The sequence below is a fragment of the Vanessa cardui genome, chromosome Z, assembly GCF_905220365.1.
Source record: "Vanessa cardui chromosome Z, ilVanCard2.1, whole genome shotgun sequence".
In the NCBI taxonomy this organism is placed as follows: Eukaryota; Metazoa; Arthropoda; class Insecta; order Lepidoptera; family Nymphalidae; genus Vanessa; species Vanessa cardui.
Genome location: NC_061154.1, coordinates 4,160,106 through 4,178,604, shown reverse-complemented (window position 1 = coordinate 4,178,604; position 18,499 = coordinate 4,160,106). Strand labels below are relative to the sequence as shown.

At 31.0% G+C, this 18,499-nt stretch overlaps 1 protein-coding gene across 1 annotated transcript; it reads left to right on the top strand.

Moving 5' to 3' along the window:
• Positions 1 to 1,130: 1,130 nt before the first annotated feature.
• Positions 1,131 to 13,476, top strand: LOC124543264 (palmitoyltransferase ZDHHC3). The gene is made up of 6 exons (XM_047121422.1): positions 1,131 to 1,370; positions 2,690 to 2,845; positions 9,566 to 9,757; positions 10,592 to 10,813; positions 11,496 to 11,708; positions 12,684 to 13,476. Exons 2-6 carry the CDS (start codon positions 2,705 to 2,707, stop codon positions 12,840 to 12,842), a joined length of 927 nt encoding a protein of 308 aa, XP_046977378.1. The 5' UTR covers positions 1,131 to 1,370; positions 2,690 to 2,704; the 3' UTR covers positions 12,843 to 13,476.
• Positions 13,477 to 18,499: the final 5,023 nt, after the last annotated feature.

Genomic DNA, 18,499 nt, shown 5'->3' with positions numbered 1-18,499 from the left:
TCAACGCCCGGATACAACAAAAATATATCAATTTAGAGAAGATGTGTAAGTTAACAAAATTATTATCATTTATATCATTAAATATGTATCATCACTGGTTATTGAAAATATGTACCTAATATGTTAATAAATTTATCCCATTACAATTAATTAATAAAATTTAAAAAGAAACGGAGCAATTTTGAATATATGTCTGCATTTATATATTTACATTTATATAAACACAATACCTTGGCATTTTGTTTATATCATAGTTTTCATATTATATGAAAAGAATGTACTAATATACTAATCAAGTTAATGAAAGAAAAACTTAAATCTATTTCTTCTGTTAAATCTATTAATGATAAACAGCCATCAACATACATTACTTTAAAATTTACTAGGTCGTAGGACTTTGTGCAAGCTGGTCTGTGGGTAAATACCACCCACTCGCTATATATTCTACCGAAAAACAGCAATATTTAGTACTGCTGTGTCATGATTTGAAGGGTGAGTAAGTCAGTGTTACTATAGTCAGGACAGGACATAACATATTACCTTAGTCACTAAGATTGGTGGCGTTTTGGCAATATAAACAATGGTAAAAATCCTTAAGCCAATTACTAATGAGTAGTGACTAATTACCATCAGGTGGCTTTTTGTTCACTAAAAAGGTTATAAATTATGTATAATGTATTACGTATATAGGTAATACGTCGCTCTATAGACAAAAGGTGTTTAGAATAATATTATGTGATCCGGTTTTTTTACTGGTACTCATTTTTGTATAACATATTCCAATGACCATATCAAAACATTTTGATTAAAATAGGCTATCATAGCACAAAAAGTTCTTTTATAATAGTTTATACAGGTGGAATAGACTTTTATAAACTATTCAGTATGAAAAATAGGTTATTAAAACACTATGTATGTAGAAGATATTGAAATAAATACCAAACACAAAAACGTACATGCTAATTATATGTTAGCTATACATTAATTAATTTATATATTAATATTCGCTAACGAAAGATTTGATAAAAAAATTTTGAAGTTTTTGTTATATTCTTTACAAGTCTATTGTGTGCGGTTGCCATAATATAGCGAATGTTCCAAGTGGGAAAAAGTATTACATTTCTGTCAAATGGCAATTCTTAATTTTACATTGCTGAGTGCCGACTTGCCGAGTGAGAGATTTCGTTTCGTTTTATTGATTTTGAATGAATTAGTCTGAAATGCAAATCTAAGTAAATATAAAAACTCGAAATTTGCGATCGACATAAGTTTTGAATCCAGGCTACAAAAAATATGAATCTAAAGGACATTGTGTACAAACCTTGACCCTCAAATTTGATTGACTGTTTTTTAACGAAAAAAAAAACACGGTACGTACGTAGATAATATAGAAAATAATATTCATTAATATATTATATTCAGCTTTATTTACTGTTTGAAAGATGTCATGTCATGTACATAAACCTGCTGTGCTTGTACATAAATAATGTTTATTTTTTAAGATTCCTAACCCTATTTTAAACGTGTCAAATGCTATTCCTATTGGCGAAGTAACGCGAAATTATATGTCTTATTCAAATTAGGATAAGCTATGCTATGGGGCGAATTTTTGTAATATATACACAAGTAAAATTTCAGCAAAAGTGTTTTAATACTATTGTATGTTTATCATTGTGTTCCATTAACTCATAGTTAAAGATATCAGGGTAGATGGCTATAACTATTTTCTTTTTAATGTTAGTAAGGTAAAACTAAATATAATAAAAATGAAAGTATGAAAACGTGAAAGTAATCTAAACTCACATTCTAAATTAATTTATAAATGGTTCATAAAACTGCCAAGCATATCTACCATGAATATTTTTGAATAAATAATTAGAAGCAATGACAATAGAGTGTATATTTTTCGTGGCTTGCAAATATTTTATTCAGTGCTGATATCAATGTGATAGTTTTGTTTATATTGCTGATTCTGTTACAGATTATTTATTTACACACAAATATAAGACACTTGAAAGCATTGTTTAATAAAGTACACTCATTATAATTTCCAATTTTGATTTGATAGTTATTTTTCATGTTTGTCTGATTATTGGAAGTCATTTAGATACATATATGAAGCTTACTTAAAATCCGGCTATAAATTTTTTACAGGAATTTTACTATATACAATATAATGTGAAATTTGTGTATAATTCTAGTATGATTTTAATAATGAAAATTATATATGATGTACAAAATTGAAATTTCACATTGTGTATATAAAATGTTTTTAAAACGAAATCATTAAAATGTAAATGATTACTATGTCTACATAAATTACTCAGGTCGGCTGCCATCAAAAAATTCACTTGAATTTTGATAGTTATAATAAATATATGTTTTTTTAATAAATCTGTTATCTGACACTGTTTTTACTGACACTTAAATTGTATACATTTGTTAGTAAATTACAATGCAGTATGGAATTTATAATTTCTTAAAATCAATAAATCCTTCGGAAAAGCTTCAGTTGCAAGTTGCATTTGCTGCTGACAACACGTCTCAAACAACTCCATTCTATAAAAAACCAATAAAGTACATTAATTATCATTATTTTAATTATATCTTAATATTTATCTATGACAATTTTTAACAATAGAACTACTTTATAAGGAAATTGTATATACTGATATTGGTTTCTTTTCAGACTGAAGAGATCTAAATGATACGAGAATTTTACGACAGTTCAGATGAAGATGAAATGGAAAGTCAGTATCAGATAGATCCAGAATGTTTGGTTCTAACTCGGCCAGATCGCGATATGCATAACCGTTGTTGCGGTGGCAAGGCATGGTGTATAAAGGTATGTTTTATTTTGTATCATTATCTTTATATCTTTTATTAAATAGATGTGTCAATTTATAAAAATGAAAAAGTTTGTAAAAAACATTACAGAGGAATAGATAGCAGGTTGTATACTATACTATGATATATTTGTTGATAAATCCTTTTTAGTTAGTACTTATTAGTAGTAATTTTGTATCATAAATATGTTATTTGTTGTATCTATTTTTTTAATTTTTTTTCTTCATTATCATCGGATGGTTTCGACGTACAGTTAAAAAAAAACCAATTATGTATTTTAGAAAAATCATTAATATGTTATTGTGATTATACGAATATTATTTTTACTAGATAACAAAATTTAGCGACCCTTACAAAAACCTTGAAAAACCAAAACTTAAAAAAACGGGGTACTCAATATCACCGGACATTGAACAGAAGCGCCGCGCGCTCATTGGTCAAGTTAAATGGCGCGCTTTTTCCCCGCTGACCGTTACAGACTTCCGTCCCTTTTCCTTGGAATCCATCCATGAGTGATTTTACACATCAAATCAAATCAAAATAAACTTTATTCAAGTAGGTTTTTACAAGCACTTTTGAATCGTCATTTTTTAATTAAGTGAAGCTACCACCGGTTCGGAAAGTAGATTCTACCGAGAAGAACTGGCAAGAAACTCAGTAGTTACTCTTTTTTAACATTTAAAAAATACGAAGTCATGTTAATTAAATACAATTATTTAAATTAATATCAACGAAAGTATTAAAAACGATCTTCAATTGTTTATAGGAACTGAAATTTGTAATAAAATATTCAATGGTGACCGAAAGAGGGAAATTAAGGTTTATTTAAAAATCCGTTTATTAATGCAACATTCTTTTTTCCTTTAGGCAATTTTGAACTTATGTATATAAATTAATGTAAGTAAACTAAAGTAACAGCCTGTAAATTTCCCACTGCTGGGCTAAGGCCTCTTCTCTCATTTAGGAGAGAGTTTGGAACATATACCACGCTGTTCCAATGCGGGTTGGTGGAATACACATGTGGCAGAATTTCGATGAAATTAGACATGCATGTTTCCTCACGATGTTTTCCTTCACCGCCAAGCACGAGATGAATTATAAACACAAATTAAGCACATACATATATTGATGCTTGCCTAGGTTTGAACCCGAAATCATCGGTTAATATGCACGCGTTCTAACCACTGGGCTATCTCAGCTCAACGGAATAACGTAAGCGTAACGTAAACACGTTAATCTGATCTTCGATTAATATGTATGCGTTTCACCGCCAAGGCTACAACTATATCTAAAATCTGCATTCGTAACGTATTCGTATTTAAATATACATTGTATGTAAGTTGAGCTTGATGTTAGAGCTTACTGTAAACTCGTCTTGGTAACTAGTAATACTTAGTTCCGTTCCGTTTGTTCTTGTGTTCCGGTTTAAAGGTTGAGTCAGCGTTACTGTAGATCCAAAGACATAACATCGAGCTCCTAAGGTCGATAGTGCATTTGTATGATGGTGCCCACCTACCACTATGCCGCCTTTTTGCCTCTACGACTAACTAACATGTGAAAAAAGTTTCTTATTATAAGCACTATCGAAGAGTTTTGTTACAGCATTAAATTTAATGTGAAACTACCCTCAGTATGCCATATAGATTCTACTCGCTACCAAAGAGAAACGACAAGAAACACATTTATTTTTTTTCAAATAAAATACATAGTCAAATATATACATTTCAATTGATTGATTGCTTAATAGTTTATTTATTAATAAAAACTATTAGTATAAAAGAAAATAAACTCATACGATACACACGAACATATATACACTCGTTGTAAGAATAAGATAAAAATAGTTTCTTAATCGGTCGTTTAAAGGTGACACGTCAAGAAGTATTATTCCTTATGGACTGGTAGTTTGTACCAAAGGTGACACAAGGTCGAATCGAAGGAAGAGTCGTATAAAACCTGGACCAATGAAGAGGAATTTTAAGTAGTAAATTCTAGTTTGGGTTACTTCCGACAGTGTTGAAGGAAGTACCTTGAGATGCGGATCAGAAAAACACGTTTTAGGGTAGACGATTGTTAAACGAAAACACAAACAAAAGAAGTAAGGAAATCGTTTCTTTTTGCGCCGATGTATCTGTATCTATGTTTACAGTTTACTGCCATACAGCGATACTTTGTATTTTTATTTGGACGGGTGAACAAGTCATTACAACTCCAGTATATTATAGTAAAATTATAGCACACTCGCACTGTTACCAATGTTTGGCCAATAATAATAAACGAAGTCAGTTAATTTAGCGTTCAATTCGAAATAGTGTAAAGGGAATTAAAATTACGTGTTATTTTAGAGCAAAGAGAAATATCATAATAAAATTATAGATTAGTCTTTGACTAGTTTATCAAAGTAATGTACAAAGCACTTTAGTTTAATTATAAAAACAAGATGAGATTTCCGTTAATTTATTGATTGCCATTAAGAGGTATTAACACTAATCTCTCTAGTTCGTAGAACAAGCAAGTTTACAATTTATGTAGATCCGCATTGAGTGCTACGGACATAAGCTTGTATATAAAGCTGCAAGTAATCTTTTCTTTTTTGAGACAACATCACATGCATTACTCTGATCCCGATGTAAGTAGCTAAAACACTTGTTTTATCGAAAATCAAAAGTAACGACAGTACCACAAACACTTAGACAACATAGAAAACTAATAATAGTTTATATCTACTCGGCTGGGAATCGAACACGGGACTTCGTAGTGGCGTACCCATGAAAACCGGGGTACACACATTCGACCACGTCGAAGTCATATGGTTGTACGTAATAAAAAGATAATACAATACAGGGGATTAAAATTAAAAGTCTTATGCACTTTATTTAATTAATCCTTACTTAACTTAGACTAATTTAATACTCACGTACCATATATCGTCTTAACAATGATGATGATGATGTTCCAGTGGCAAGTAGTCGATTCTGAGAAATTAATCGGAACAGATCCTAACTATGTAAATGTGTATGTATTGTCATGATGATGAGTTGAACGGCATTGAAGATGCGGTGCAGCCATCGTCATCTATTGTAAATACAAGCAAAATATTTTGAAATTATAAATCATGTCTACAAGATTCAAATCAAATCAAAATATATTTTAAACGAGCATTTTGAAATCTTCATCTACCACCGGTTTGGAAAGTAGATTCTACCTAGAATAACGGCAATATACTCAGTAGTTACTCTATTTCAACATTTAAAAATACAAAGTCATGTTAGTTAAATACAATTATATATGTATGCAAAGTAATCTGCCTGGAAGTCAACAAGTATTATTTTCATGCTTTTTTATCGTCCGTATAATCTTTTATTGAATTGTATGCCTTATTTACCAGTGTATTTTTTTACAAACGATTTGAATTTATGAAACGGCAAAGTTAAAAATATCCGTATTATTCTCGGTTTCATAATACTGATGTAACTCGTAACAGCGTAATTTACAAGAAGGTGTAAAAAATGTTGTTCGAAAACAGTTTTGGTAGGAGTATGACTGGAAAGTATATCCAGTGCTTAAAGGACGTAATGTGAGCACATACCTTAAAGCATAAATTGGTCAGCGATATTGGAAGAGGGTATTATGTCGAAACAGTAAAAGTTTGAGGAATTCTATGAAGTTCTTCCATTCTGTGGTGTAAATTGTAGCGTCAAGTTAGCAAAACGGTTCTATGTGTTCCATTTCGTAAGTGATTACAGCTTAGTACATTGTGTTTTAATTTCGTACCGCTGTTCAGTTAAAGACTATTGAAGTGTGGAAATAATATTTATTCAAAATCAATGATTAAATTAACATTTTCGACATATTTTTTCTGTTTTTAATGATGTTTCTTATTCCTCAGAAACTACTTGCGAGTTGTAATTTTTTTTTCTGTGTATTAAGTGAATGGCATAGCCGAATGAATTACTCGTGTATTTTTATGTCAAGTTCAAAAATGGAGATTTTAACCTCAAATAACACTTCGTTCTGGTCATAGAGTTTAGTTTAAGTATGAATCAACCTTAAATTTAGGTAATATACCAAATCAAAATCAAAATCAAAATCAAAATAAACTTTATTCAAGTGGGCTTTTACAAGCACTTTTGAATCGTCAATTAACAATTTAGTGAAACTACCACCGGTTTGGAAAGTAGATTCTACCGAGAAGAACCGGCAAGAAACTCAGTAGTTACTCTTTTTAAACATTTAAAAAATACAAAGTCATGTTAGTTATTACAATTATTAAAATTAACATATCCTGCGTGGAACTCAACAGGTATTAATTCCACGCTTTTTTATCATCTACGAAATCTTGTATCGAGTAATACGCCTTTTTTACCAATGTATTTTTATAAACGATTTGAATTTACGAAGAGGCAAAGTTAAAAATGTCTGCGGAATTTTATTATAAAAACGGATACCTCGCCCCAAGAATGATTTCGAAAACTTGACGTTATAAGCTTATCCTTACTCCTAGTGCATATTTGACACATATCTGCTAGTAGCCGTGAAACATCACCTAAAAGCATTAATTACTACATTTTTTTATTGAAATACATACTCCAGGTATACCGCTATCAGCCTAGTTTGTTTAGTGGTACCTCAGTGGACCTTTGAAACACTAGCTCGCACGAATAAAAATGTATTTGAGTAAATGTAGCGACTCGTAATCAGTGCTACTGCAGAAACGCTGCCGTATTCGGAAAAGCACGGAATATTGTCGGGCCTGAGCTGCGCCTAGACTATTTCCGATCTGTCCGATTTGTCAGCGGATTATAAGAGTGACGTCATAAAGAGTGCATTGTTATTTCCGCACACACTAGATATATATCCTCAGCTACAATTAATATAGACTAAGAATAGCCGCCCTAACCGAAATCGGTCACAGGTACATCGTCATATACCTTTTATAGAATTGGTATAAAAAGATCTTAAACTAGGCCAGTATCAAATATTCGTGATGTCTCTAATATTATCAAACAACAATTAAGTACACATAAAATTGACCAAAAAAATATAAAAAATAAACTAAATTCAAGTTATGATATGTTAATTGATGTATTACTTAATCCTATTAAAAATATTATGTTCGCTATCATTAACTTAATTACTAATCTCTTATTCCCTTGCGACCATATTATCGGACATTCATGTCGGGCTTTTGCAATAAAAAATCTTATTGGGTCATCGACGATGTTCCAATCTACATGAGGCTTCCAAACTTCGCATATGAATTTCGGGAAAACCCTTTGATGTCGGCCAAATTATCGGAAGATTTGATGTCGGCCAAATTATAGGAAGAACATGTACTGGTATTTTTGTTCGCTCAAATGAATCGATATGCATTGAGCTGTCTGGCCAGATATATATAACAGTAGTCGAATCTTCATAGTGGGACTGCAGAGTCCGATTATCAAAAATGATTTTTCAAATAACTCTTAAACAACAACTACCTCGACTTTTTTATGAATCATCGGAATAAATCTGTGATATTTTCATGATCGTAAAAATATAAATTCTGAGAAACCTACGTTTTGTAAACAACAAACCATTGAAAATAAAATTGTTCTGAGATTAAGATTAGATACCGTAGACCTGTGTAGTTTTCAAAATAACAAACAAAATGGTAGTTTGTCATGAAAATTTACAAAGTGCAAAATTACCAACAATACCTACCATTATTTCCGAACGAATCCACCTACATTGTGAGGTTCCATTGTTGTAATTATTGGTTCTAGTCTTATAATTATTTTGAAAGTTTTACTAACTTCAGAAATGAAATGACGATATAATTAGTGTTAGTTTGAATAATTGTCTTGATTGTAGTACTATTAGACACTGTCTTTCGAAGACAAAGTTATTATTTCATATAAAGAATTTATTACGAAAGAGTACGTGAATATTAATCTAAATAAATTATTAAAATAATGGGCTCGACGGCGAAGGAACATTGTGAGGAAACCTGTATGTGTAGGATGAAAATTTGAGCTGCTTGATGGAATAAGCTCTAATCCTTCCCCTTACAGAAAGGCCTTTGTAGTAGTATATAATCACAAAATGTTGTTACATATTCCATGAGCTGTTCAAAATGATTGAAACAGTTTTGTGAAGAGGAAATTTTGAATATTTTTTCGAGTTTTTTAAATTGGAATTACATTTCAAATTATGTTAGCTACCTAGAGTACTTTTTTTAATTGGCATTTGATACTAAAATACAAATGGATTTATATATTCGAATGAAAAGTGATTAGTTAAAGTGCTTTGTTTTAATTATTGAATATCGATGTAATACGGTATCGATTTAAACCTTCATTCATATTATGAATAATGTTTGACGTCATGCTATTCTATGCGATATTGAATTTTTTTTTAATTTTATTGTTTCTGAAGATCGATTTTCGTATAAATCTAAATGTACTAAATTACAAATAAAATAAATAAAGTCGATTATTTTTTATAAATTACATATTCATTAATGAAATTGAAAATCATTGCTATTTATGTAAAGAACTTTTTTTATTACGTTTTTTGGAAAAATATACGAAAAAACGACAAGATTTTCCAAGATATATCATTTATAAATATGATAAAAATATTCGAAAACTAAGTTATTATGTTATGGAAAATCAGAAGTAACGACGGTGCCAAAATTTATTATTTATGACGGTATTTGTATTATTATATTTTTCAGGATATATGCGGAATAATATGTGCAATACTGACATGGTTGCTTATACTGTACGCGGAGTTCGTGGTGATGATGGTGATGCTGCTGCCAGGCGTGTCGACGTATCCCCTGTACAGCTACATCAACATAATCATCTTCCAGTGTTTCGCATTCCTTGCTTTCGCGTCACATTTGAGAACAATGTTCACTGACCCAGTAAGTATTAACACATTTTCTGTCGTGGTATATATCTGATCGATTTCATTTTTGATAGCATATTAATAAGAAAAAGAATCTCTATCGACATGTATAAGCGGTTTTATGATATATTGATTAGTTTTGAAAATATATTAATGGTCTTATTATCGATAATTTACATAGATTTACATTTTTACCGTGTTTTTGGCCATAGCTCATTATTAAAATTAGGTAGATTACGGCATTATAGATACCACCACGGCTGTTTGATACTCATACAGACTGCCTTACTAATAGACTTCGTGGCTAATGAATACTAATTCCCTTTTGTTGACATGATCAAATTTTTATAGTAATAGGCTATTTCACTGGTTTTTAAAATCCATTTTATATTATTTAGTAGAGGTTAAGAAACCCAGTAAAAGTAGATTTTTTTATTTCTAGTACATATTTGCCGAAAAATATGATATTAAAAAATCCATATTTAAATAACGCGCGAAAATTTTACTTGGACAATATGGCGCTGCAATGGAGTCGGTGACGTCACTTTGCTGTATTTTAATCTGTGGTACATATAGTAGAAAAGGAAGGTTTACAAGAAAGTGACTTCATCATAAGCCCGGCCAATCAACAGCATTTTGTGTCACGTGACAAAGAAGAAATGCATTTTTATATATTTATTTTTGAATAAATTACGTATTATTTTCAAGTTTCGTTAGTAAATAACCATTTTTAAACTCATAATATACAGTGATTACAATAATTAACAATTTATTTTTCGCATTGTCAAATAGCCTATTGGCTAATTACATGATTTTTCTTCGTTTAAACAAATTCTCCCTCTTTCCCCAGGGGGCGGTACCGAAGGGGAATGCGACTAAGGAGATGATAAAGCAAATGAGTTTCCGCGAAGGTCAGGTTATATTCAAGTGCACGAAATGCTGCAGCATCAAGCCGGAACGGGCTCACCACTGTTCGGTGTGCCAGCGCTGTATCAGGAAAATGGATCATCACTGCCCGTGGGTGAACAACTGCGTTGGCGAGAATAATCAAAAATATTTTGTTCTCTTTACTGTAAGTTAACTTGAATTATTTATTTTAATTGTTAAGAAAATTAGACACTAGACGATATGTGGTATGTGTGGTGTAGGAAATTTGAACTAAGAAATATTAGTAAGCCTTCGGCACTAAGATGTAATATCTTTTGTGAATTGGCTCAATTAAATTTTTCATGAACATGAATATAAATATGGTTGAAATAAAACTAGTTTAAACGGATTTTAATCGCGTATATTAATTATTTCTAACATCCCGACGTTTCGAGCACTTTACAGCATTCGTGGTCACGGGTAGACAGTCTAACCGTTAAAATTCGTTTAAACTAGTTTTATTTCAATGTGTAATAATCGCGGAAATTTAAGACAACATTATAAAAATGGTTGTTTCGTTACAAATGCGTTACTGGCATTCATAATTGCAATAAATCATTCAACAACAAAACCAACAGTCTGTAAATATCTTACTACTGGGCTAAGATCTCACCCTTAAAGTAGAAGGTTTTCAAGCATCTTGTGGGTGGATTCACATGTACCAGAATTTCGTTGAAATTAGACACATAAATACTCCTCAAGATGTTTTCCTTCACCGTCGAGCACGACATGAATTACAAACACATGCTTGCCTGGGTTTGAAGTCGTAATTATCGGTTAAGATGCACGCGTTCTTCATTCACTCATTCAGTAATATTTGTCCACAGTTCTACATAGCGGCGATATCCATTCACTCGTTGACTCTGTCCGTGTACCAGTTCGTGACTTGCATTAAACACGAATGGCGCGATTGCAGTACGTACTCGCCGCCGGCGACCGTCGTTCTTCTATTATTTCTGATCGCCGAGGCCTTACTATTCGCTATATTCACTGCGGTCATGCTCGGAACGCAGCTTCATGCGATTTGGAACGATGAAACTGTGAGTATCGATTTTTGCTTGTCTTAAAAATAATATTTATTGCTATTAGCATTTGAGAGGAAACATTTTTCATTATCATATATGAGCAAATAGGTGACTTGATTGTAAGTGGTCACCATAACCCATAGACAATGATCACTATAAGAAATATTAGTTTTGGATACATAGTCAATGCGCCACCAACATTTTAGAACTAATATGTTATGTCCCTTGTGCCTGTTGTTACACTTCCTCACTCATCCTTTAAACCGAAACAAAACAATGATGGGTATAGTTATTTGGCAGTAGAAAGGGGCTAGCACAAAGCTCTACACTCTTAGGCATATATCTCGCCTAAGATGCCCCAAAGCTCTCGATTATCCGGTTTTCTTTTGTCTATCCCAGATACAAACAAAGAAAAGGAAAATAATTGACCATCTCACCGGGCTGGGTTGTTCTGAACTAATATAAACTGAACTTTATACGACTCCGCGGACAAACGAAATTGATGTTGTATCAACTTTGTTTCAATTTTAATTTAGTATCACATATTTTCACATCATTATTATAATTAATATATAATATAATAAATATTTATATTGCGAGTGGTAATCTAGCCATAGAATACTTGATGGGCTTTGTGCAAGCCCGTCTGGGTAGGTTCCACCCACTCATCAGTTATTCTACCGCCAAATAACAGTACTGAGTATAGTTGTGTTCCGGTCTGAAGGGTGAGTGAGCCAGTGTAACTACAGGCACAAGGGACATAACATCTTAGTTCCCAAGGTTGGTGGCACATTGAGGATGTAAGGAATAGTTAATATTTCTTACAGCGTCATTGTCTATGGCCGAAGGTGACCACTTACCATCAGGTGGCCCATATGCTCGTCCACCAACCTCTACCATAAAAAAATACAGTTAAAGAACTGTAAGAAGTGTAGTTTACTCTATTCTTTTTTTTGTATATTTATACTGATTGTAAATATTATGTTTCAGGGCATTGAGCAGTTGAAAAAAGAACAAGCGCGCTGGGTCCGCAAGTCGCGATGGAAGAGCATACAGTCAGTATTCGGTCGTTTTTCAATTCTATGGTTCTCGCCGTTCACTCAACCAGCGCCCAAGACAAAGCTTGAGAGTTATTTGTACAGTGTTTAAAAATGGACGATATTCACACGATTTAAATCACTATATGTTAAGACATAAAGGCTATGATCGATCGTGCGTTACGCATACGGCAATACCAATTATTTTGCCGTTTAAAGCAATAACACCAATGTTTTCTTCTATGTGTATATTCAGATGTTTAATTTATTTCTCTTTATAAGTTTAAATAACAAAGTATATTTACACCTTCGACTGACGCGGTTTATAAATGTTTAGTGTAGGAGATGTCATTACATTCAAGTGCATTTAACGTTTGTTATATGTTCGGAAGGATCAAAGCCTTGTAATATCGATGTGATTTGATATCATATTTATCAATGGTGTTGTAAAAGGTCGGCCACAAAAGTATGCTACAGAACTACCATATAGTACAAATAACTAAAATTGAAACAGTTTTCAGTGAAGAGTTATAGATGTTAGATCATTTTAAATATATATTGTATGTTGGCGATTGGTTTTATATTTAAGCTGGTTAGGATGCCAACGTGACCTGCTTCTTCACTTTGAACTTAAAAATAGTTGAACAATCATCGGCCTAAGTTCTATAACAAATTTATTTTTTATAAATATTCCCTGGTGGTTAAAATATTCGCTTTAGTTACGAAAACAAACATAAATAAAAAAATAATAATTTCAATTCTATCGTTTCTTAGATCTGTGGCTGTATGTAACCCTTGTATCTGGAATCAATTTACCAATATATTTTTAATATTATATAAGGGCACTGGTTTGCCTTAAATAAGAGATTTTAATGAAGAAATACAAGTTTTCTTCCGTACCATATCATTGCTCTTATTCTAAACTACAGTTAAAAGTTGTTTAAAAAAATAATCAACTAAAAAAGTATTCTTATACTTATAATATTGAGATAATGTCAAGGAATATTTATTCTAAGCAATCCGAAAACCCCTTACAAATCTGTGAGCCAATTACGATTGCAAGTTTCTTGGTTAGACTTATATAATTCTTATATAGAGCTGCACGACACTTAGAAGCGGCATAGTCTTTCGAAAACTTAGAACTGACCACTAACAATATTCGTCATCTACTCGTATTGGAAACCAGGTAATAATAATTTGCATCATTTATTTCTGTAAAACAAAATTAAAAAAACGATCGATGTTAAAATATTCTTAATTCTACTTTTGTGGTAATCTGTCCTTATTATGATCATATTAATTGAAACATCGTGAGACTTCCGAGCTCACATAAGTTGCTTAGTTTTTTAAAACACCATATATAATGAACTTTCAATAAAAAAAAATAATTAGAATTTCATTTAAGAAATTAATTTTATTATGCAACTATTGCGTCATATATTTCAATCGTTATTAATTTGCGTTCCGTTTGAAATTGGATTCGAGAATATTAGGAGTGAGCTTATTTATGAATGAAGTAAAATTGTTTTTTTTTTTTTTTAATTATTACAATTTGTATTGGATTGGATTCTGTCTTTGAAAGTCCATTGAAATTATGAAACGCGTTATGACAAGTGTGTGCAGTGTGAAAAATATTGTTATAGTAATTTGTATATTTTAAAAGTAATAAATTATAATTAAACGGACATTTTTTATATCGGGAATGTAGTATTTTTTTCTCTCATCACTGTCCTCTTTTTGAGTTAAAACACACTTTAGCACCAACAATATTACTATTTATCTTTATCTTATCTTTTAATTTATAATGGACTCTGCCCGTCTGGAAAAAAACATAACGAAATAATTTATTTTCTGTGGAAATTCATAACGATGAGATCTTCGAAATTTTTGTTACATTTTTAACTAAAGGCGTGTTTTTTTTTAATTGAACAAAGTGTGATTGTTTTTTTTTTTAGTAATGATTGATTTTCAGTGTTACGGAGTTTTGTAATAGGTTCGATAAATATTTAACTTGTATTGGGCATATTCATTTATGTTTCTTTTTTTAAATTGGTTTTCTATAATGATTGTGATAATTTTTTTTTTATCTATATACGCAATAGTTGCATAAAAAACCGAGTTTTGTCTAAATTAAAAGTTCAAATCACAAAAAGTATGTTAAGTCTAGTAATCTAAGAGAAATGAACGCTTAATGTCGTTGTAAAAGTCATGTAATTTTCTATCTATATATAATACGGTAAAAAAAAAATTAAAATTTAATTTTAAATTTAGAACGAATCATGTATTGTAGGTACGATCTCTTATTTATTTTATTTTTTTTTATTTAAAATTGAGGTTCTGCGTTCCTCCGAGACGATATTGCAAATAATTATTTTTCTAAAATTGTACGTATATGAATTAATTATTTTCTGCAGCTTTTTCATCTGATTCCTCAATAGACCTTCCGTGTAACGCTTTATTCAAACACTAAAATATATAGAACAGCTTGTAATTAAAAAAAAAAAAGAAATATTTTTTTAATGATATTACATCTGTGTCCGTTACGAACGTGATCTTCCAATATTTCAAATCTCCCGAATGTTTAATTCCATTATTTTAGGTGATAGGTACATGTGTATTCCGGATGATTACTGATAGTGATTTAGGTTTTAGTTAATTTTAGTTTTAGTAGACGATGCCTTTTTTGAATTTAAATGTAATATCCTTAATTGTCATGTTTCTGTATAACTTGGGGCGTGATAATTTGTGTAAGTGAAAAAAAATGCCGTTGAATCGATCAAATATTGTCCATTGTGTATGTTAGCGGGTAATCAACGTAAGGTTAGTTAAATGTATGATAAGTTGCAAGTTATAAAACTTTTATTGTTCGTCGTTTGAACGCCTTGGAACTTTTTTTTTGTACACTCAAGGTAAGAAAACCTTCGTCAGTCGTAAACTCTTAGTACCTTTTGTAACTAAGGCACTAAACTGACAACTGAAAATTAAACTTATATAGTATGATAACCTGGTTCAAAATTGTGTAACATTTTGGACTACGTCTAGTTTTAAAACAACATTCTACTGACTTGTCAAAATATGTCTGTCAGTTTCATATATTCTCGATAGGTAAAGCAGATTATCGCTCACACTGAACACACGAAAATAGATCTTAAGGTGACGAACCTCTTCTTACCTCGACTGTACATTAAACTAAGACGCACCCTAGTTCTAAAAGAGCAATACTGTCTAACTAATTATACAAAGTGTACAATTGCAATCGGCATAATCAATCATAATTTCAACATCCTGTATCATCTTTACATATTCGTATATGTTTTTGTTTAAATGTCAGTATTTGTATGATTAAATATAATTAACTTATTATATGATTAATAATATTGTTTCTCAATCAAACTTGAATGCTGTTTAGTGGTTGTTAAGTTAGACATTCACCTATCTCTTTCTCTCATTATTGGTTTGACATTCGAAAGAAGGAGATAGCTGTTGACTAATCAACGCTGAAACAACATTTATAATGAATTCTTTATGTATTTCAATTGATTTGCAATCGTGAACTGTAAGTCTAAAGCTAACGCTAAATAAGGTTACAAGATACACTATACACGAATGCAGTAAGTTTAGCCGCACGTGATAGATGAAAAATGTAATTAATGCGTTCCTATTGAATCATCGGAATGAAATGTACCTTCTTGTCACTAGTAGATCTTTCCCCACGATACTGTATCCCGGTTATACTATTAGACTTCGCGGCTGTATCTTCGCGATTTCTTACATAGCGTTCAGAAATTAGAAGAGAATTCTTAATAATGTAAGAAAATTATTAGCATTATAATACAATACACTCGTTCAGTTAACGGTTAGCTGTCTTAAACGGCGCCGTTTCGGCTAAAGAAGAATATTTTTATAGTGTTGTTTTTGACGTATAACGGGACGTCACATCGGTTTCTCAGTGAGCGTTTGTTTAAGATTTATAAGTGATCCAATAGTGAAGGCAATAAAATTATTAACTTACCTACGCTATCGTTTTGAATGAAAACTTTTTCGACGTTAAGTGCAGTTATATTGTAAGTAGAACGACGATATCATAACATTATTAGGTGTAGGATCACAGCGTGTAAAATTAAACGAAAATCATACTAAGACGTAAGTTATTATTCCGATAGCGTACATTTAAAAATTAAGTGAGAAAAATTAATATTCATATAAAATAAAATATCCTTAAAACATTTGAAGTTGCTCGATTCAATTTGAAAAAAATTAAACACGATATACAATGAAATAGTACCATAGCGTGCCTAGAGTATTTTACAAATGATTTACAACAATATATACGATGATATTTTCATCTTTCTATTGCATCTGGATCACACTCAGTGCCTATGTATTGTTATAAATGTCTAATCAAAATGAACAAATACTTTATCATTTGTATTCATTTATTTGCTATATGTATTCAAATATATGATTTTAAAGTAACATTCAATGCACTAAGACTTATTTTCACAGGTGCTTTTTTTTTGTATTGTTTATTTTTTTGTTTTGGTAACATTATTGTATTTGATAATTGTATTTGTTGTCGCCTTGTTATTGATGAGTATTAATAATACGATCATTGTTATTTTCACGTAGATTTGCTAGCGAATTAAATGTGTTCGATTTAATATTTCTAATTATTAACAATTTGTGCATATTTTTGGTACAATATTGTAGATGTAAGTACACGTACGTTACATTCTTAAACGCAAATATATACAGTTTGAAATGAGATAAATAAATTGTCTATGAAGATTTCAATAATAATAATATACTTATTATGTATGAATAATTTTGTATTTGTTTTTTTTTTCGAATGGCAACAATACATCTCAACGACTATTAAAGCTTAATGATTATATATGGTATCATTGCTTGTATAACTCTCAACCAAACCGTGGTTTGAATTTAGAGCATATACCGTTAATTTAAGTTTCAAGTCTATTGTTGCCATTCGTCTCAGATTGTGCTCTATGATATAGAAAAACCTTTTTAGTAAAATCTGTTTGCCTCGAAGTCACTTCTAATATCAACATGTATTTATATAAAAGTTAATTACGTTGTATTTAATGTAAAACACGATTAATGCCAGGTTACTGTATTCGAGAAAAGTTTAGATATTCTTATGGATATTAGTATTGTTTACGTGGCGTTATTCTCAAACGTCTCTATAATAAAATCTAAGTCTCAATACATGTAAATAAATTATATATAGGAACGACTTCAACGCCTCATTGCTCGTAACAAAACGATTGGTAACTAATGCATATAAACGATTCGTTAAATATAGAAACCTGGCACGAATAATATGACTTCGACTAATTTGATAGGACCAAACTAATCTACCAGAATTAAAGTGTTTGATATCCTTTTCTACTTAAATAAGAAATATGTAGCGATGCGCTGTCCTGTCAAATTAAATAGAGTTTAACGTACAATCTCTACGCAAAATCTATAAATCCGAAACTAAAAATGTATATAGCTTGGTTGCCAATATTGGAATATAGGACAGAAATGGGTTATGTAATTTCCGTTGCTTAACATTCACCTTCAGATATTGGAACGCTGGTCAAAATCAGATTGGCTCCAATCTGAAAGCTTATTGGCCGAGGATCTGATCACGTGATAAGCGTCCAATTATTTTTCAAAACTGCTGCTTGTTTATAACAGATTGAGGGTAGTTAGTATATCTTGGAAAATACAATGTCATGCTAATCTAACGATAAGTTTAATATT